This window comes from Oryza sativa, chromosome 4 (genome assembly GCF_034140825.1).
Source record: "Oryza sativa Japonica Group chromosome 4, ASM3414082v1".
In the NCBI taxonomy this organism is placed as follows: Eukaryota; Viridiplantae; Streptophyta; class Magnoliopsida; order Poales; family Poaceae; genus Oryza; species Oryza sativa.
The window spans coordinates 600,404-621,116 of NC_089038.1; the positions used below are offsets into that span (position 1 = coordinate 600,404).

The 20,713-nt window shown below is 42.4% G+C and overlaps 4 protein-coding genes across 5 annotated transcripts; 3 read left to right on the plus strand and 1 right to left on the minus strand.

Moving 5' to 3' along the window:
* Window positions 1-3,498: 3,498 nt before the first annotated feature.
* LOC4334927 (uncharacterized) lies at window positions 3,499-4,332 on the plus strand. Its single transcript, XM_015779025.3, has one exon. It carries the CDS (start codon window positions 3,583-3,585, stop codon window positions 4,177-4,179), a length of 597 nt encoding a protein of 198 aa, XP_015634511.1. The 5' UTR covers window positions 3,499-3,582; the 3' UTR covers window positions 4,180-4,332.
* Window positions 4,333-5,813: 1,481 nt separating this feature from the next.
* On the plus strand, window positions 5,814-12,401 carry LOC4334928 (SWI/SNF complex subunit SWI3D). Of its 2 annotated transcripts, XM_015777985.3 has the most exons (8): window positions 5,814-6,163; window positions 7,619-7,890; window positions 7,981-8,160; window positions 9,277-9,966; window positions 10,057-10,223; window positions 10,306-10,835; window positions 11,580-11,743; window positions 11,886-12,401. In XM_015777985.3, the coding sequence occupies exons 1-8, from the start codon at window positions 5,824-5,826 to the stop codon at window positions 12,111-12,113; spliced, it is 2,571 nt and encodes an 856-aa protein (XP_015633471.1). In that variant the 5' UTR covers window positions 5,814-5,823; the 3' UTR covers window positions 12,114-12,401. The 2 variants fall into 2 exon arrangements, with proteins under 2 accessions (XP_015633471.1, XP_015633469.1); XM_015777983.3 differs by having other exon boundaries at window positions 7,619-8,160.
* Window positions 12,402-13,646: 1,245 nt separating this feature from the next.
* Window positions 13,647-16,404, plus strand: LOC9270069 (probable carbohydrate esterase At4g34215). Its single transcript, XM_015779978.3, has 2 exons — window positions 13,647-14,332; window positions 16,009-16,404. The coding sequence occupies exons 1-2, from the start codon at window positions 13,688-13,690 to the stop codon at window positions 16,219-16,221; spliced, it is 858 nt and encodes a 285-aa protein (XP_015635464.1). The 5' UTR covers window positions 13,647-13,687; the 3' UTR covers window positions 16,222-16,404.
* Window positions 16,405-17,283: 879 nt separating this feature from the next.
* Window positions 17,284-19,885, minus strand: LOC4334929 (pentatricopeptide repeat-containing protein At3g29230). Its single transcript, XM_015779970.3, has one exon. The coding sequence runs from the start codon at window positions 19,657-19,659 to the stop codon at window positions 18,064-18,066; it is 1,596 nt and encodes a 531-aa protein (XP_015635456.1). The 5' UTR covers window positions 19,660-19,885; the 3' UTR covers window positions 17,284-18,063.
* Between the last annotated feature and the right edge of the window lie 828 nt (window positions 19,886-20,713).

The following is a 20,713-nucleotide window of genomic DNA, read 5'->3' on the forward strand; positions in this document are numbered from 1 at the left end:
CTGCGTATTTTTCATGCAACTAGCCACTAGCACGAATCTTAATGTATATCCTATATGGCAAATGACAATTTCTTTTGAAAAAAAACTAACGACACATTAATTTATAGAAAATCTATATCCTATATGGCCAATGACAATTTCTTTTGAAAGAAAACTAACGACACATTAATTTATAGAAAATCCGTTTAGAAATGTTCACTAGGTAAGTTCGCTGACATAAAAGTGAGAGAAAGCTAGATTGTTGTTAATATTTATAAAAGGAACCTTTGTTGCATGACAATAGAAAAAAGGAAAGAAAGATATAAAAATTGTTTCGGGGCATTAATTTTTAGTCTTTTGTCATCTTAACTATTTAACTATTGTAGGATAATAGTCTCTCGGTAAAATAAGATCTTAGTAAAATAAGATTTTATAGCATGTTCTATTGAACATACCCTAAGAAGCTAAGAAAGATAGAAGGGTTGGTCATTCAACGACAACCAGCACCTACAGGTTGGAACATCATTTTGTGCCCAGGCTATCCTCGGTGATACAGCTGATCAACTACAGGAATTGAGGCTTTCTCCTGCAAAATGAATCCCTGGCGGGACACATTGACATCAGGAATAGGAGGGGCGTGTTGGCGTCAGCTATAGATGGCTAAACGGGCCGTCCGGCCCGGTCTAGACATGACCGGGTCTGAGCCGAGGTCAGTTAGGCCAGCACGGTCAGAAGGGTCCAGAATATACCCTCATTCTTGTGGCTGCTTCACTTTCAACAAGATTGATTTGGCCTCCTTTGTCTTTTTACGAATCCAACAGCTTACATTTGCCGGATTATTGGCACATTTTGATTGCAGATTAGAATTTACATTTCACTTAGTGAGATATGTACATCAATTAGTCATATCACCTTCAAATATAGTGCACTGTCCAAAGTAAAATACTTGAAAGTAGCTAGTGGGTGGAATTTCATATTGTTAACTTAATTTGGAAGAAAAAGAAACTCTGTTTTCCCTATCAGTCATCCATCAAAAGAAAAAACACAGTAGCAACTAGCAAGCAAAACCAATTTAGAAATAAGCGTTCATTTATATGTCGATTGAGTTCTATTACACATAAATCAAATCAAACTATCTTGTCTCCTTGAGTAGCTTTCGGCAATCAATCAACATTCACGCGAGGGCACTTGACTGTGACACACACAAACTGCAACCGGCCCTCTTATTCCACGCATAAACCAACCAAAATCAAACTCATCCACAACACTTAATGCAACCCATTATTTCTTGATTTTTATTTAAATCGGTGAACCTTTAAATCATTAGATCTACATATGTTAAAAAGAGGAAAAATTAGTTATATAGCATCGAAAGTTCACGTTTTGGTGTTATAGCACCGAAAGATACCAGTTCACTTTAATAGAATCCAAAGTTCAACTCGTTCCCATTTTTAACACTTCTATTAATTCTCAATCGTTTTCCATCCGCCTTGATCGCTATTGATCCAACCACGCACATCGTTTCTACCCCTCATTGCCATGCATTCTACTTGTACTTGTGAGGGGTAGAAACGTCATATCGCATCCGTGGTTGGGTCAATAGCGATCAAGGCGGACGGAAAACGATTGAGAATTAACGGAAGTGTTAAAATGGGAACGGGGTGAATTTTAGGTGCTATTAAAGTGAACTGGTATCTTTCGGTTCTATAAAATAAAAATTGTGAACTTTCGATGCTATATAACCAATTTTGCCTTCGTCTTCGTCTTCTTAATTAAGGATCTAGAAGCCGGCTCAGTTGCTTCTAGGTCCTAGGTCTAGCCACCTCTCCCTTTAAATCATTATGTGGAACTCTTAAAATAAACAAATACATTCTACCATCCGTTTCTACTTAAATTGAGTGCCACATTGTTTTAGAGAAAATAAAAATAAATATCCGGCCATCGGTTTTTACTTAAATCGATAGATATATTATTTTAGATCGTTAGATTTATCTTTTCTTTTTAAATATACCAAACCTCCCTCCCCACCCCCTTTGATGTTAAAGTCCATTAAATATCCTACAATTTTTTTTCTAAACTGCTATGTTGCACTCTTAAATTAGAGCAAATCCCTAAATATTCCAATGGAAAAAACATTCAATCATTGGTTTCTATTTAAATCGATGAATATATTATTTCACATCATTTTTAGATATACTTTTTTTTAAAAAAAAAGGAAATCAGAAACCTCCTTCCCTCCCTCCACATCCCCATGCGGTGCTAAAGTCCAATGACTCTTACCAAAATAATTTCAATTAATTGTGTCCTAATTGGAGTTCAGTTCTCCATTTTCCTGTTCCAAGTCAGAATATGTGCCTAGCTACTGATCGGACAATCATCCATGGACAAGAAGCTGCTGCAGCTTTCAATGTTCCTGTTAGCCAACACTCAAAGCAGAAGCAACCACCGGTAGTTGGGTTGCAGCTATCAAATATGCATGAGTGGTTGTGCAAATGTTGGGCGTGCCCAGCTATATATGATTATGATTATTCCAGAACAAGGAAAACTAATTGTTTGCTCCTTTCAGGTTTGCAAAACCCCAAAACTCTGTGTAGTACTACATGGTGAAGCTACTAAAATATTTTGGGTAGGAATCTGTCTTTCCTACCTTTGTCTGTAACGTTCTTTTTAAGATATATAATGGTGATTTCATTCAGAAAGAGACCATGCATGGTGAGTTCATTTTTGCATCCTAGTTTCACTGACCTGCACAAAAGGTTCCAAACTTTTATTAAAATAATTTTATGCAAAGCACATCTGGGAAACTTGTTTTCGTCTGAAATCCTGAGAGAAAGACGCTTTCACTCAGATATTTAGGTTATATTTGAAAGTTCAGAGTGTTAGTTTGCACGTTTATCGTAGCATGTTTTATCCCTTTCTTTTTAGTGTTTGATCTAACTCTATCAGTATCACCTAACCATCAATCTTTGTTGTCATGCCAAAACCGTATTTACTTTTATGTTATATTTTACAAAACATTGTCAAACATTCAACTTCAGTTTGAATATTTTGACCAAATTAAATCAGTACAATATCCGAAGTTTCGATAATTCCAAAACCCTGCAAAAAAAATTTAACGGAGAAAAATAACCTTGAAACACGGAGCTGAAAGACAATAGCCCCAAAAAAGTATAATACGGTTCTTAAAAAAAGTACTACCTCGCGATCCCAAAATATATGATGCCACGGATTTATCACATAATGTCTGATCATTCATCTTATTTAAAAATTTAATATAAATATGTAAAAATATAAATTAAGATTATAGTTTTTTTAATGATAAGTTTAAAGATCGCCTATGCACTTTACTCAATAAATAAAAAAAATAATATTATATATATTTAATAAAACGCTATAAAAAAATCAACAGAACCATATATTTGAGCCAGAAGAAGTATAATAAATAAAAATGTGGGATAGATTAGGTGGGTAAGCTCTCCTATCCTTAATTAACAAGTGTGCTTTCTCGTTCCTACACTCGGTGCGTGCGTGGGTCACTTGATCACTGAAGCGCACCAGCTAAGCTCACCGTCTTCTTCCTCGCCGTCGCCGGAGGCCGGAGCAATGCCGACGGTGCGGCGGCGCCACCCGGACGTGCACGTGAAGGCGCTGGAGGGCATCGTGTCGGCCAACACCTTCTTCACGGTGGCCGTCTTCATCGGCATCACCGGCACCATCACGCCGTCGTCCTCGATCCCCCCCAACTGCGTCGCCGGCGACGACATCGCCCGCAACTTCTTCCTCTTCGAGATCCTCTCCTTCGGCTTCTACCTGCTCTCCAGCCTGGTGGCGCAGGGCATGAAGCTGGCCGTCACCCTCCTCGCCACCGACGACTTCTACGGCGACGGCGAGCAGAAGCCCCCGCCGTCCGACGACTGCGAGGAGATGCCCGCGTGGCGCGCCGCCGCGCCGCGGGAGCGCCGCCGCGCCGTGCTCCGGTTCGCGCGGCCGATGATGCTGCTCGCGGCGGGCTGCTCCATCATGGGCACCTTCTTCCTGCTGCTGTCCATGGTGGACGCCATCCAGCTCAAGTTCGGCCTCGTCTCCTGCAACATCCCCCTCGCCGTCGGCACCACCTTCGCGCTCGCCGTGCTCGTCGTCGCCGGCCTCGTCTTCTACGGCGCCACCGTCGCCTACGCGCTCACGCACTACCTGCCCTGATCATCAATCACTCCACTCATCAGTTAAATTAATTAGTTACTCCTCCTTCCTCTTCTGCTGCTTAATTATTTTCAGTTTTGATTTTTGCATGAAATGTACAGATGTCTTTGATTTCTTGGTCAGATGATGATACGAATGAGAGAGACTTCATCATATTAAGCGTCGATATGATTGGATTCTTGTTGTTTTCGTTTGTGAAAAGTGGTGCGAAAGAGTAGGTTTGAAGAAATTGGTAGCTTGCAGATTCAGGGATTCATTCATTGGGATCGATTTTGTCAGTTTCAGTCATGTGCACGTATTGACCGATTCCATTCCAATGGGTGGAGTAGTTGAGAAATTGCATCTGAATGTACCATCCAAAAAGCATCTCAATCATACAAAGCAGAGTACATAATACACGGAGCACTACAGCAGAGCAGTCACCCCTATTTCAACTGCCACGCTGTAATTTTGCTATACAAACTATCGAACTTTTGCGAAAAAAATGAAAATTTTCAAATATAACATTATTTAATTTCTAATAAATGTATGGCTAGGGGTCAAACGTTGGTGACTTGGTGGGCTGCATGGAGATAGATTAGGCCCTAAATGTTTATGTAAACAATAATCTAATTTAATAGACTAGTACTATATTTGTGTATTTGTGTTAACGCCACCATGGTACCTTACTTGATAATACAAACCAAACAACCGAGAGATGATGGCTTTGTTTGGCAAATAGGAAAGGGAAATAATCCCAACCTCCAAAGGGCAATATTACATCCTAGGCATCTATTCTTCGCACCTTATTTAATCCTAGTCATTCATCCATTTCTCTTTTCCAATTCCACTTCCCATATCTCATTTGCCAAACACACCCGATATGTTTCACACATACATTGGACTAGTAGTAAAACTCTAGAAAAGAACGAAACCGAAGAGCCATATTCATAGATTTAGGGCATGCACAATGTGCCTCCGTGGTATTCAGACTGAGAGTAAGGAACCGCATATTCGGTGCCACATCCTCCACAGGCGAAGCCTCGTGAAGACAGCGTAGCTAAAATTGGTCACTTGTTCTTAGTCTGAAAGCACAGGAGCAGTAGCTTTGGTGCTGGGAAGAGGAGAGAGTGTGTGGAAGCTATGGAGGGGATGAAAAGTAAGGGGACGACATCGATGGACCCACTATAAAATAAAATGCATCGTGGAGCAATGTTTCTACTATAGTTCTTAGGTGTTCTTAGACTTACTTCCTTCGTCTCGAAAAAAGACGATTTCTAGTTAGGGGAGTTTGTCCCATATAAAACCGACTTCTTTGAAGTACTACTTGCGCAGAATTAGCTTGCAGAGAATCAACAGTAGTACTTGATGAGGATATTTGGGTAGTTTTATGGCTCTGCTAATTTTAGTTCGGATTTCTAGAATTCGACTTTTAGTGGGACGGGCGGAGTAGGTGGCAGGCGAGGCACAACAAATTTTCGTGCCACAAAATTTTGCCAACAGGACAAAAGAAACCGAAGAAATAGTAGTGGTAAGTACATACTAGTGGGTCCCACCTGTAAGTGAGACGGATACGCTGACCCTGGTCAACAGTCGACCAGAGTTCAGTTCACCGCTGACTGACATAAATAAATGCGGGACTAGAAGGCGCCGTCGACGCCAAAAATGGAGCCCAATCCCCCGCCGCCGCCCGCCGCCGCCACCGCAACCTACCGCCGCCGCGGCAAGCCCAAGCCCAAACCCAAGCGCAAGGCAGCCAAGCCCCCCTCGCCGTCCCCGCCGCCCAAGCGCCAGGCCCGGGACGACCCCCCGCACACGGGGCCACTCACCCGCCACTCGCCGCTCAACCCTGCGCCGGAGGATGCACCGCCCCAGCTCCACGCCGGGGAGCGCGACCCGCCTCCGCGCGCCTGGATAGAGCCCGCAAAGCTTCCGCCGGTGAGCGAGGAAGTCCAGGCCGTCCTGTCGCGCGGAGCCGGCGTCCACGTCGTCCCCTCCTTCGCAGGTAAGCCCCCGACTCCGGAATGAACTAAAATTTAGGGCTATTTTTTTTCTTACAAAGCCTTCATGTTTGTTAAACAATGACTTCATTCATGGGTGTAATTGTTATACTGTCTGGTTGTGAGTTTTATCCAGATATGTAATGCCAAGTTTTATCGATTCTACTTGTATAAACACGGTGAGGAACAAGTTACAAGTGTACGATTGTATCTTGATTAAGCGGCGGCGTCCCTTCGATTGCTCAAACTATTACATTTTCTGCTCTACTCGATTGCAATCTAGCTTTAACAGTGGGATTACTGTTTGTGCATAAATGTGGCTCAACACTTGGGAACATGGGACTGGACACTAGATGCAGAATATCTTCACATGAAAAGATTTATCTTGGTTCTTCACATGAAAAATATTTGCTTCTTTCACCAACTGTGAGTTGTTTTGACCACGAACTCATTAGTTAAGAAAAATTCACAAAACACGAATCGAGTACCATACATTCATAACATATAGTGTAAAATGGCAGGCCACTTCACTGGTTGGATCGGAGAAAACCAGGACTAGTGGCTTCGATGATCTGCCAGAATAAATGACTGGAAGGTAGAAAGACCGCTGGCTCTAGCATATATACATGGGGCAAAGAATGGCCCAACCCACTCATTGGATGACCCATGGTGAATTTTAGGCACAGTTTCATGGAAAGGAGTTTAAGGAGGGAGTAGGGATGTAGCTTACAGAGGCTGTCCCCACCGATCCTCCCACAAGTGATATTGTTCTGTAACATGGTGAATATATAACCTATACAAATTTAAACTATGGTCCATATTTATCTTTTATAAAATTGAATATCATGTACCTCCGTCATTCTTGTAAGAAACTTTTGTTTTGTTTTTGTTTTTTTTTTGGCATAACAACAGATTCAAAGAGAAAGGCCAATAACATTATTTTAAGCTAGTCTTTTTCCTGATAAAGTTGATTAGTAGTAACTTGATAAAACTACAACTGCAGCCACACATACCTCTACATTGATTTAGCTATTGATATAACATTAAAAATAAAATGCTGCAACCATTCAAAATAATGTTGATCGTTCCCTAAAGAGGGGGTTTCTGTTTTTTGTGATTATGGAAAAACCATGTATGTCACTATAACAGATCAAGCACCAATACCGGCTGTATAACACAATAACTTTCATTTAACAGTGCCATATTTATTTCATCATAATGGGTATGTCTGACCTACAAAGGAGAACAATTCAGCTGTAAAGCATTACAAATTTACAATTGACTTTTCCTTTTATTAACTGTGCTTGTAAGTTATTCTGAATTCTGATTAATCATTTTGTAAGTTGATTATTCTTCATTATGTGCTATCTATACTTCTGTTTGTTTATGTGTTTGTGTTATCCTTCAATTTAGCACTCTCAAACTGTATGAATTGTCTTTTTTTGTTTCACTCCCTATAGGATGGTTTTCATGGAAGGAAATCCACCAAATTGAAAAGCAAGCATTGCCTTCGTTTTTTGATGGGATATCTTTACGGAGGACACCTGAGATATATTTGGGAATTAGAAATTTTATTATGAAGAAATTTCATTCTAATCCTCAAATGCATTTGGAGTTGAAGGATTTGTCTGAGTTGTCAGATGGGGAGATGGATGCTCAGTTGAAAGTCTTGGAGTTCTTGTCACACTGGGGTTTGATCAATTTCCACCCTTTTCCACCAGCTGTACAGGGGGTGAGTGAGCTGGTTGAGAGCATAACAAATGCTGATACAGAAGAGAAAATTTCTGTAGTGGATAAATTATTTCAGTTTGAAACATTGCAGTCATATCTCATTCCTGCTCCTAACCAAGCAGAGGTGACAGCTCCGATTCACACCCCGAGCTTGCTTTCTGAGCCTACTCTAACTGAAGATTCGATTACCCAAGCTGAGTCTTCTGTTGAGTACCACTGCAACTCTTGCTCAGTTGATTGCTCAAGGAAGCGCTACCATTGCAGAACTCAGGTTAGTTCATTATGATGAAAAGTTCATTATATCTCATCGCTTGAACAAAAAGAATTACCTCGCTTCATTAATCGTTCTGCTCTATTATTTTGAGTTTTTGACCATGGATGTTTCATAATCTCATAGTCAAGTAACTGAGATGTGGGTTGTTCATAGCGTTCTTTTTTAATATTGGGTGTTATTTTCAAGAAGATAGGTACTCATAAACCCCTGATAAATGTTGTGTGTGGTTGCCTATGCATCTCTCTGTTATGCTCTTATGTAGCAATCGAACTGGTTGATTTAGCAGACTTAAGTATCTTTTGTAGAATAGGTCTATAGAGCTGCAGTAGAATAACTTCTGTGAACCTGTGTAGGTTCTTATCATCTTTAGCTGTTTTTTTACTAACATGAATAATGGATTACAGAGCATCCTGTTACACCTTATCCTTTGTGCATAGACAGTAAATTGGAGCATTGTACAAAAAAAGAAGAATAAATCCATTTACAACACTCTACTATTTGTCTATTACCTGACTCTAGAAAATAACCATCAACTGCAAATCCATTTGATTCACATCCCTTGGCCTGATCCCACCCGGTTTCTTGCTTAGGTAGCTTCATGGTAAGGTCAATATGGAGCTGATGGTAGAAGGGAAGGGACTGCTAGGTGGCAGCTATGCTTCCCTTCTTGCCCTTGCATTTCCACTATCTGGGTTGCTATCTCAAGCCTGGTAGATAGGTGGTTAAACCATAGAAGGTGGCATCAAGGACTAGAGGGGCTTGATGGGATGGGTTTAATTGTAAATTTACATATTTGTTGCGAATAGATACTTGTACAATTTAATCAAGTACCATATTTACGCAATTCTTGCTGGGCAGTGGTGCTTGCATTAATCCCATACAAAAAAATTTTCTGGCTAATTGCCTCGATTATCATTCCCTGTATCTGCTATTGTCATGTGCAGCCCATTAGGGCCCATATAGAAGCAGCACCCCTACCATTGTAGGGCTGATGATACTTCTATGGTTTTTTTTTTCTTCTTCTTTTTACCTAACAAAAGTACTGAAGTATAGTTCTGAGGTCTGATGAGTTATTTAGCTGAATGCTGATTGTTTTCTCTTAAACCTTTCCAGGCAGACTTTGACTTGTGTTGTGACTGTTATGACAAAGGAAATTTGGATGCAGGCATGTCACAAACTGATTTCATCATTATGGAATCTGCAGAAATTCCAGGCTTTGGTGGTACTAGCTGGACTGACCAGGAGACCTTGCTTCTTTTGGAAGCTTTAGAAATTTTCCAAGCAAAATGGGGTGACATTGCCGAGCATGTTGCTACAAAAAGCAAAGCACAATGCATGCTACACTTCCTTAAAATGCCAATTATGGACCCATTTCTGCATGATGGAGATGTTAATGAAATATCTCAGGAAACTGCAGAGCAGGTCTCAGCAGAACAAGGTACTTCTCGTGTAACTGAGAAAATGGAAGTAGAAGACAAAACAAAAGAAATAAAAACTAATGATAGAAAAACTGCTGCAAAACCAAAATTGAACTTGACAGAAACAGAAGTAAACCTAGACGACAATGTTGTTGCAAATAATGATACCAAGAGTTCAGGTGATATCAATGTGGATGTATGTAGCAATACTGGTGTATCAAATAGATCTTCAGATACCGAACCTACAAAGAAGGAAACTTCTGGGGAAAACACATCAAACATTGTTAATGATGTCCTGAAATATGCTTTTGAGGCTGTTGGTCACATTCCAAAGATAGAGGGCTTGGGTTCATTTACTGAAGCAGGAAATCCTGTCATGGCACTGGTAAATACATTCTTCTGGCTTTTATCAATTTTCACTTATGAAGTTCAATGCAGGAATGCCCTTTGATGTTTTTTTAAAAAATAAGTGCAGGTGGCATTTCTATCTGGCCTTGTGGATCATGACGATGTTACTACGTTGTGCTGTAGTTCACTGAAAGCTATATCTGATATGTCTCCTGCTCTTCAACTGGCAACAATGCATTGTTTTATTCTTCAGGATCCACCAAATGACCTCAAAGATCCACCGGTCAGTATAAGGTAATGTTGATCATACCATGAGTCTTGCTTAGAATAGAGTTGCTATTGCAAATCTCACTGATTGGGAAATTGGAACTTGTAGCTTTGCAAACACAGATTGTGGGCAACAAAAAGACAAGGATGCTACTTCAAATCCAAGTGTTACTGACAATGATGACAATTTAAAAGAAGAGTCTGCTTTATCTGTGGAAGAGCCAAATACCACATCCACATCATCGAAAAACACCAGGAAATTATCTAATGCGAAGGAATCTAAGGATGAATCTCCCCAAGTGGAGCCCAAACCCAGTAGTGCCAACGATTGTGACAATCCAATTTCTCAGGTGGCAAAGAGGGCTTCTGATAATATAAGAGGACACAGTTCCACTGTGCTTCCTGTCAGTCTGAATAATACAAATGAACCTTGTTCCATATCTTCCCAAGAGGCTAGTGCAGGAAACACAAAGGATACAAGTCATACAGAACACATAGAAGGAGATAAACCAATTTATGAGGATCCACCATTAGAAGGAAAGGTAGAGTTGAACAAGATCGAACATGAAGTCACTGACTTATCTGCTGTACAGCAACATGAGTCCATCCAAACAAGTTTGAAGAAGGGCTACATACAAGGTAACTTGTTTAGCTTCTGTCTTCAATGTTTTGTAAAGACCCATCAAGGATTAGCCTTGGCTTCCAGGCATGGTTACAAATCTATCCATATAGAAATATACTAATTGGCATTCCAAGGAAATTCTCGTATTAATCAGATAAACAGTGAATTAAGTCTGTCGATCCATCTAGGTGGACCGAATTGTAACGCCTTAGATTAAATACAACATACCAATTATTGATTTCGAAATCTGGAATTAAATTAACAAGATACTAAATTGAGAGTCCAAGACGGATACAGCTTCAAATTTATTAATGCTGGATTTTAAAATTGTTTAAAGAAAAATCCAAGCTGCATGGGTTATCGACTATTTACTGTTATTTTTTTTGTTCAAATATCACCAGATTTCCTGGACTCAACCAGGACTAGGAAAGACTATCTGATATTAGTTAATGTGATACACTATTTTGAGTGATGTTGGACACTGGTGATCATCCACGGTGGAGGATACAAATAACATGGACTTCATAAAATTAAAAAGCATCCAAAACATCTTGTTCTTTTTGTTCCTGATTCCGGTGTAGCATACTTATCAGATTTTTTGCATGTTCACAATTTCTCAATTATTAAAAAGTTTGGCATGTAAGAAATACTGCTGAGCCTTCTGCTTCTTTATTATGTCTGCCTTGTCTGGATGTGTAGTTTCCTTTGATTTTTGTTTTCATGTGCCATGGAGATAACTTCCCATATTTGTCGCTTTACAGATCATAACAGTATTAAGAAAACAGTTGCCGATGATGTCTCCGTACAAAGGCTACAGCGGGCAGCAGCCAGTGCTATTTCAGCAGCTGCTGTGAAGTCGAAACTCCTTGCAAAGCATGAGGAATATCAAATCCAGCGACTAGCTGCACTTGTGATTGATAAACAGGTATTTTATAACCAATGACTACAGTAATGCTTCAATACATACAAGTAGCATATACTTCCTGTGAGATGCATGTATATATGACCATAAAGTATGCATTACCTCTGTTTTTTCCCTCATCTAATGAAGATCACATTCCGTGCAGCTCCACAAGATGCAAGCGAAAATGTCAGTTTTCACTGAAGCAGATAATTTGGTCCTGCGAGCGAGAGAACACACCGAGAGAACTCGGAAGAAGCTTCTGATGGAGAGGAGCGCGATAATCGCTTCTCGGATGGCGGCATTGCCACCCAGACCAAACCACCAACCTGGGATGCCTGGGAGCAGATTGCCGGTAGGGTATGGTGTGAATCAGCATCTGAGGCGATCTTGAGGCCTACTTCGCACGTGCTGATGACCTAATGTCCACCTTCCAAGAAGGATAGATATAGACTGTAGGGCTGGCTTTTGTAGTTGTGCTAATCCAGTAATCCACCATGACCATGTGCAATATCCCATGTTAGTATGTTACAGGCTTAATATTTTGAAGCGTAATATTATTGCCTCACCTAGCTTTTAGTTACCCCCTGGTAGTGTAGAACTGCTGTCACCTGGAATGTAGTATGTATTATAATGGTTTCAAGATCTAGGTTTTGGTGCTCCTGTCACCTTGTGCTTCTCATCTGCAATATCTACTAATACTACTTCCTCCGTTTCACAATATAAGTCATTCTAACATTTCTCACATTCATATTAATATTAATGAATCTAGACATATATATATTTATCTAGATTAATTAATATCAATGTGAATGTGAGAAATGCTAGAATGACTTGCGCTGTGAAACGGAGGAATTACATTACTACCATGTTAAATGAGGGACACCTTCGACACTTTGTTTTCTTTTTTCCTCCACACTAATCTGAATCCTCGTGGCTAAAAACAAGTTATTTTTGGACAGAGGAGGTATTTGTGCTGTTAAAGAACTGATGGATGGTGGATCACTGAGGGTATGAATTGCTGTCTTTTTTTGCAGAACTATTTTTTTCACAGTGGTTCTGGTTAGATTAGGTAAAAGTGAGTACTGCTCTAGAACCACGATTAGCTAGTTAATAATGTGGCGAAGAAGGCAGGAATGCAATTAAAATCGTGGGTAGTCGCATCTAACAACGATTGATGTTGCACCACATGTGCATGGCAACATGTTTATCACGTTGGAATGATGGTGACGTGACCTTGGCACCCCAAAGTATCCAAACCAACCAATTTCATTTGCTTTTCTTGCTCACTAAACTCAAATGCATTTATTGTCCTACAAGTACAAGTAAATTACGTACAACAAAAAACAAAGTTTGAGAAATTTCACACGAATGCAGCGCAGACTTGAATTTCCCCCCAATTCTAGAATTCAGAAATTTTGAAACCTGCTCTCCCATGAAAACTATCATGTACATCAAACTGCTTATCGAAATATAATTGGCAGCTCTCCTGTTGATTTTAATTTTTATCTCAATAAAAGTATGTACATTAAACCGACACTTTCTTTTTTTTTTATAAATTTCAGATAAATACGGGGCAAACTAAAATTTCCTTGAAATTTCAAAAGAAAAAAAGAAGTCTACAATTCTGAAATTTTGAACCCCTCCCTGGTCCGAAACTCTGAACTTGAAGCCAAGCAAGGCAATCACCTAAGACTCGTTGTGTAGCTGCTCACTTTTTTTTATATATAAATTTCAGATATAAACACGGGACAAACATAAATTTCCTTGAAATTTCAGAAAAAAAAAGAGTCTAGAATTCTGATATTTTGAACCCTGGTCTGATGAAACTCTGAACTTGAAGCCAAGCAAAGCAAATGAGCAGTGACAGGTCCAAGTCAACCAACCACCATAAAACTAAAAAAACGGCCTCTCTTCTCTTCTCCTCGCGCCGCCGCAGCCGCAGCCGCAGTGAATGGTCACGACGAGATGAAGCCCATGGCGCGGCAGCCGCTGCGGCTGCTGCTCGCCGCCGTCGCCGCCGTGGCGATGCTCTCCTTCCTCCTCCTGCTCGCGCCGCCGCCGGACGCGCTCCTCTCCGCCTTCCTCTCCCCTTCCTCCCCCTACGCCCACCGCCCCAAGCTCCTCTTCCTCCTCGCCGGCCAGTCCAACATGGCCGGCCGCGGCGCCCTCGCCCGCCCGCTCCCGCCTCCCTACCTCCCCCACCCGCGCCTCCTCCGCCTCGCCGCCTCCCGCCGCTGGGTCCCCGCCGCGCCGCCCCTCCACGCCGACATCGACACCCACAAGACCTGCGGCCTCGGCCCCGCCATGCCCTTCGCGCACCGCCTCCTCCTCCAGACCGATTCCGAGGAGGTGCTCGGCCTCGTCCCCTGCGCGGTGGGCGGGACCAGGATCTGGATGTGGGCCAGGGGCCAGCCGCTGTACGAGGCCGCCGTCGCCAGGGCGCGCGCCGCCGTGGCCGACGGCGGCGGCGCGATCGGCGCCGTGCTGTGGTTCCAGGGGGAGAGCGACACCATCGAGCTCGACGACGCGCGGTCCTATGGCGGCAAGATGGAGCGCCTCGTCGCCGATCTCAGGGCCGATCTCCACTTGCCCAATCTGCTCGTCATCCAGGTCAATCTCTTCTCTTCTCTTCTTCTTGTTTTTTTTTTCCATTCAATCAGCCACCACCTTGTGAATTGTGATTGGTTGGTTCATTGGCGCTTGCTTGAATTTTGGTCTAATTGAGCTTCAAGCTAACTCCTTTGTTATTATTATTATGGCTAACCTCACTACGGCACTACTCGATGGAGTATTTTGGGGAAGTAGGAGAAATGTTCAGCTTGCAAGTCGGTCCTCTCGTAGTATTTTGCACTACGTCTTGATTAACGTTCACGCCTGAAACAAACGCCACTTGGCACAAGTAGTAAATTACACCTTGCCGCTCTATAGAGGAAACTAATCTACATGACAGTATAGGAGTAGATGTTAAGAGATGTGTGACCCAAGATTCTGATAAGTTTTCCATGAAATGCCCGTCGTGTTGACAATCAGTCCTCTAACATTGGTCGTTCATAGCTGCTCTACTACCTGCTATATGATATGGAACATCTTGCTGACAATCAATCTTTCCAACATTGGTCATTCATAGCTTCCTCTAGTTGTTATATGGTATGGAAATAAAATTCAGAGGCATGAAGTTTGCAGTACAGCATACCTTCAATGTTTGTGTCAATTAACTCGTGGATGATCATTAACTAGAGACAGAAAGCTGAGGTTAAACACAACTGAAGTCTAGTGATAACTTCCTCATGAGGATGTAATGAGTAATGACTCGATCACCGTAACAATATTGTGGTAACATTAACATCAGCATGTAGTGGGGTAATCTACTAATCAGGAGGAATGATGAGGCACAGATCCCCTGGTGTTAGGGATTATTCATCCTTTGATGTTTGATATGGACCATTCCTGTCCAATGAATGGTTACAGTTGTACTAGGATTTTGGACCAGTATGACATGTATCTCGTAGCCCTCCAGCAGTACTCCAGTAGTCCACTCTAACATTCATGCAAGGAAGAACAGTCATAACTTCAAACGTGCACCCGAACTGTTTTTTTTGAATTTGTGCCCTCTAAGCAGCATACCACCTAGTACCATTATACCAACCAGTCTTTTATATCAGTATCATTTTCTTGCCTTTGACTCCATGTGGATATCATCAGTTGGATGACTGCTAACCAATTCAGCGTGGTTCTGATCAGTACTACTAGAAAGTACAGTATCTTATTATCTCCCTAATCCAATTGCCTCACATCTTCACAGTATTTCTTTTGCAGAGATATCTTAACAGTACTATTGTTATTACATGGTCTACTTATGTAGTTTGTGAATCTTGTGTGTCGGTAGAGTCTGGATCATTGTTCGGTAGATTACCATGATTCAATATTGAAGAACTTGGCGAATATGATAACAGAAAATAGAGAATTATTACATAGTTCCATTTGAGTTGCTGTTGTCTTTCTAGGACTAGAGATATATGAATATATGATAGAGGTCCATGTAATCGTAGGGAAGTGATTTTTGTACCAGTAAAGTTTTAGGGAAGTCATTGATGCAAATTCTGGACCTGCTGCATTTAGTCTTGACAAAAACCCAGCTATCTCCGATTCGCAGTTTTACACATCTGTACTCTCGAGCACAAAATTTTTTAGAGAAAGAATAGTTTAAAAAAGATATGGTTTGATCTTTTCATATGTCTATCTTGTACGGCAAATAAGAAATTTATATAATGGTTTCATGCTTTCAGGTTGGTCTTGCATCAGGAGAAGGAAATTACACTGACATTGTCAGGGAAGCTCAGAAAAATATCAATATTCCTAACGTCCTTCTTGTCGATGCTATGGGCTTACCACTGAGAGATGATCAATTACACCTCTCTACAGAAGCTCAACTCCAGCTTGGTAACATGTTGGCCGAAGCCTATTTAAAATTTAACTCATCTAGAGGTTCCATGCTATAGCATCACTAACACTGTTGGATTTCGTAGCTGCAGAGTGAAAGGCAAATACCATCATTCTTTCAAATATTTCGTTGTAGTGTGTAGATCATTGTACAATAATGAACGATTTTAACTCACATGTTGTACATTATAGAGGAAAAGATTGTTCCAGTTGAATGAAGTACAGCCGAGTAGCATTTGAAATGGGATCTTTGGTACAATTCCCAACAAATTCAATCTCGACTTACCCATGAATTATTGATTATATGCTATTTTCTGTTACCACACTCAGCTACGAATTCATGCCGTTTTGGGTTTAAAAGTTGGTCAAATATTTTTTAAAAAAATTTGAGTTTCAATATCATATCGTATATACATATATCATCCTTGCAAAATTTCAAGAACTATTTATCACCATTACTTGGATATGATATCATTGAACTCATCATGACCATACTCTATATACTATATCAAATAATATTTCTATAGTTTAGTGATAACATGTTTATAAAATAATAATCTCAGGCAGGTCGAAAGATTGTAACAATATCTTAAGCATCACTACATTTCTATAGAAAAGGGAGTAAGAATACATGGCCAGCTCAGCATTGGGCAAGTTTTCTGCCATCGATCCTCAGCCAGCGATGAGAATAAACTACCTGTCGAAGCTGACAGAACACATCATCTGGCACCTCAAGGATGAGCAATGCCACCAGGCAGATCATAGTTGTTGGAAAAACTATATGTGAAATGCTTAAGACTGTTTATTCACTTAATTAAAGAATAGTGACATCTGATGGAAGACAACGGGCGTGCCGCAATCTTAACAGAAAATACTCAGTAAAATAACTTGACAAAAAGAACTGCAGTGGAATCACCTTTACAACGTACTGACACGTAAAATGTACATGTACTATGATTTGAGACAGGCAATGGCATAAAGAGGTTGAGTAATAACAACACCAAACAGTTGCAAGTCCGTTACAACCGAAATCCAGAATCCATTCAATTCAGCAATCAGAAGTAAGAACCATATTTTGGCCTATCCTTTAGTACTGAACACGTATTTGACCCAAACAAGGATGGAAAGAGTGACAGAGTGGCACGGTTCCAATTTTAGGAATTTATAGTGGCACCAATAGATAACGTCAATAGTAGTGGCATATTTTTTGATTTGCCACATTTGCAGTGGCATGGATCAAATTAACCCTTGAAAACAAAACAAATAAAGAATGTGCTTGTGCCCATGCCATCAACACTCTGACAAACATTAAGGCACGGAAAGCACATAAAAGGGTAAATAATACACTAAAAAAATCTGAAAGAGGTTCCTGAGTGCAATGCTCAGTATGCCTTCACGGGAAAAGGTTGAATGCATGTGTAAACTAGCTTCAACATTCTTTCGTCGCTTCAAATTGACGAAGTTAAAAGAAATTTCATCAGCTGTTGAGCAGAGATTATTATTCCATGTATCAGCTGTCCAGTCAAAGCCATGCCCTATAAAAGGGTGTCATGTATCCATTACTAGCAATCAAGCGATGAAGATGTATTAATCTATTCCATCTCCCTCAAAGGTCTTTATCCGACTAGATTGTCTCCTCTTATGCCAATCAAGCTGACACCACCCTCTAGGCCGTGTAAACTCTGAACCCTAGCTCATAAAATCAGCATATTGAAGTTTATATTGGATTCAGAGCAAAATTGTCAGTTCTTCGCATTTTAACTGACTAATTAGCTAATCTTCTCTTCGGTTCTCCACATGCCGACGTGCAAAGCAAGGAGCGTTCTCGTGAAGGCTCAGAGGAAATTGCACCTGTGCTGAAATCCTGGCAGCACAAGAAGCTCAACAGAAGGCTGTGTGTCTCAACCTACATTTGTTTGAGCTTCAACATCTTGCAGTACACTGCAAATCTCAGCATACTGAGGATGCTGACTGCCACCAGCAACAAACTCATGCACCTCGCCTTTGAGCTCGATCGAGCTGCACCCAGGAGTCTTCTTCACCTGCATGCTGTTCATCTCCCTCCTCTCCCGGGCAAGACCAATCCAATCCTGTGCTTTCGCGTACATGCTGGACAGCATCACTCTCCCCCAAGGGTCATCTGGATCCAACCTGGTGAGCTCTTCTGCCGCAATCTTGCCGAGTTCCATATTGCCATGAACTTTGCACGCGCTCAAGAATGCACCCCAAATAACCGTGTTGGGATCCATTGGCATTGTTCTTATCATGCTATATGCTTCCTGCAGTCGCCCAACGCGGCCAAGAAGATCAATCATGCAACCATAGTGTTCAATCTTGGGTGTGATTCTAAATTTTGCCTCCATGGAGTAGAAGTAGCCAAGACCTTCGTCTACCAAACCTCCATGTGCACAAGCATTTAGGACCCCAACAAGCGTGACATCATCCGGGCATATGCCATTATCCTGCATCATGTCAAACATTCTCAAAGCATCAGTGGCGCGGCCGTGCATTGCCAGCCCACAGATCACGGTTGTCCATGAGAACAGGTCCCTCTTCCTAGGTGCCTTCTCAAACACCTGTAGGGCATTATCGATGCTTCCGCATTTGCAGTACATGTCTATCAGGCACCGATCCAGATAGCCATCATCATTCATCCTGTTCCTCTCAATATATGCATGGACCCAAATCCCGGTCTCCAAACAACCCGCGCCGGCACAAGCACCGAGGATAGTGCTCATCGTAGGCACATTAGGATGCACCGCACACGATGACGGCGACACCATCTGACGGAACAAGCCAAGTGCCTCCCTGCACCGGCCAGCAACACAGTACCCGGCCATCACTGTGTTCCAGGACACAACATCTCTCCTCGGCATTGCGAGGAACAGCTCATAAGCCGTGTCAACTTTCCCGTGCCTGGCATACTGATGCAACATGGCGTTCCATGTAATGGTACTCCTCGACGGCATGTCATCGAACACCCTCCTAGAAACCGCCAGCTTGCCACACTCACCGTAGACCCTTATCAGCTCGGTGGAGACAAACACATCTGGCTCAATGCCGCTGGTCACGATGAGAGCATGGATCTTCTTGCCTGGATTCCTCCTAGCCGTCCAAGAGCCAGCGCCATGGCATGCCCCAAGCGCGACTGCCAGGGCGACATTGTCCGGGAAGACACCATCCGCCACCATGTCCCCGAATACGGCGATCGCTTGAGCCGCCTGCCCAGACGCGACGTGCGCCCGGGCCATGGCGGTTCGCGGGACAAGGCCTTGCTCGGGCATTTCGTCGAACAGCCTGCGCGCGTGATCCGGGCTGCCGAGGGCGGCATACGCGGAGAGGAGCGCCGTCGGGAGGTGCGCGCCGACGTGGAGGAGGCCGGCCTTGAGGAGGAGGCAGTGGATAGAGGACGCCGACAGGTGGGCCCTACGCACCGCCGGCGAGAGCGACTTGATGAGGCGGAGGAGGGCGGTGGAGGAGAGGGTGAGTGGGTGCATGGGCGACGCATCAACACAGCCGAGATGCAATCTCCATGAAATTGGCGAGTCTGAGCCTTCTCCGTGTTCCTCCCTTCTCCCCGCGGGTGAGAGCTGAGAGGTGCTGTGCGGTGGTGGAGGTGCGGCCGGCCGGCCGGAGGCGGCGGCGGCGGCGCGGCGGCGCGGCGACGCCGACGAAGAAGTCGTGCGTGTGGGTGTTTTGGGCCTTTGGCCCACTTGTCTTTCTTCTTTCCTGTATGTTTTCTCCTCATTTTTTTTCTACTAGTAGCAACTCCTCATTCTCGTGACGCTGTAATTATTTTTTTATTACACGGTAGATATATGAGCATACACAACATTATACAGGTAAAACAACACTCACTACACTAAAAATGCGCCTTCTAACCTACTCTATAAGAGATCGAAAACAGCGACACATTCCTGATTTTACTAAAATCAGTCTAACTGCATAGGTGTGATATTCGTGGGCACCAGAATTTAAACTTTGGTGAGGAGAGTCCAGGGTGTGAAAAACCGCCGGTAACCGCGCGGTTACCGCGGTTACCGCCCGTACCGCGGGGGTACGGTTACCCGTACCGCGCGGTACGGTTTAATAAAATTCGTCCAAATTCAAAAATTTAAAAAAAAAAGAAAAAAATCAAAAAAAATAGTGAAGGTAGTGCTTGATTTATAGTGTTTTATGGTGAAGAAATTTCTCAAAAAAGAGTAATATTTATTCAAATTTGAGAGCAAAACGGAGAATAAATTTGAAAATTGGAAAAAGAAAAAAAAATGGGCCGGCCCGTTACTGTGCAACCCATTACACATCGCGCGGTAACCGCGCCAAACCGCGTGGTTACCGCGTCAAACCGCGCGGTAACCGCGCCAAACCGCGCGGTTTGCCCGAATTTTTGAATTCAAATTTCGATTTGTAAATTTGTCGCGGTTTTGTGCGGTTACCGCCGGTAACCGCCGTACCGCCGGGTGGCGGTAACCGGGCCCCCGGCGGTTTGTGAAACCCTGGGAGAGTCATGCTTTCCATGTAAAGCTATAATTATTAGTACATTTCATCAAA

Excerpts from the sequence above, each read along its gene's own strand:
- LOC4334927 (XM_015779025.3), top strand. The coding sequence starts at position 3,583 with ATGCCGACGGTGCGGCGGCGCCACCCGGACGTGCACGTGAAGGCGCTG.
- LOC4334928 (XM_015777983.3), top strand. The coding sequence starts at position 5,824 with ATGGAGCCCAATCCCCCGCCGCCGCCCGCCGCCGCCACCGCAACCTAC. Across the intron at positions 8,161-9,276 it reads GCTACCATTGCAGAACTCAG|GCAGACTTTGACTTGTGTTG; the intron begins GTTAGTTCATTA and ends AAACCTTTCCAG. Across the intron at positions 9,967-10,056 it reads GAAATCCTGTCATGGCACTG|GTGGCATTTCTATCTGGCCT; the intron begins GTAAATACATTC and ends AAATAAGTGCAG.
- LOC9270069 (XM_015779978.3), top strand. The coding sequence starts at position 13,688 with ATGAAGCCCATGGCGCGGCAGCCGCTGCGGCTGCTGCTCGCCGCCGTC. Across the intron at positions 14,333-16,008 it reads CCAATCTGCTCGTCATCCAG|GTTGGTCTTGCATCAGGAGA; the intron begins GTCAATCTCTTC and ends TCATGCTTTCAG.
- LOC4334929 (XM_015779970.3), bottom strand. The coding sequence starts at position 19,659 with ATGCACCCACTCACCCTCTCCTCCACCGCCCTCCTCCGCCTCATCAAG.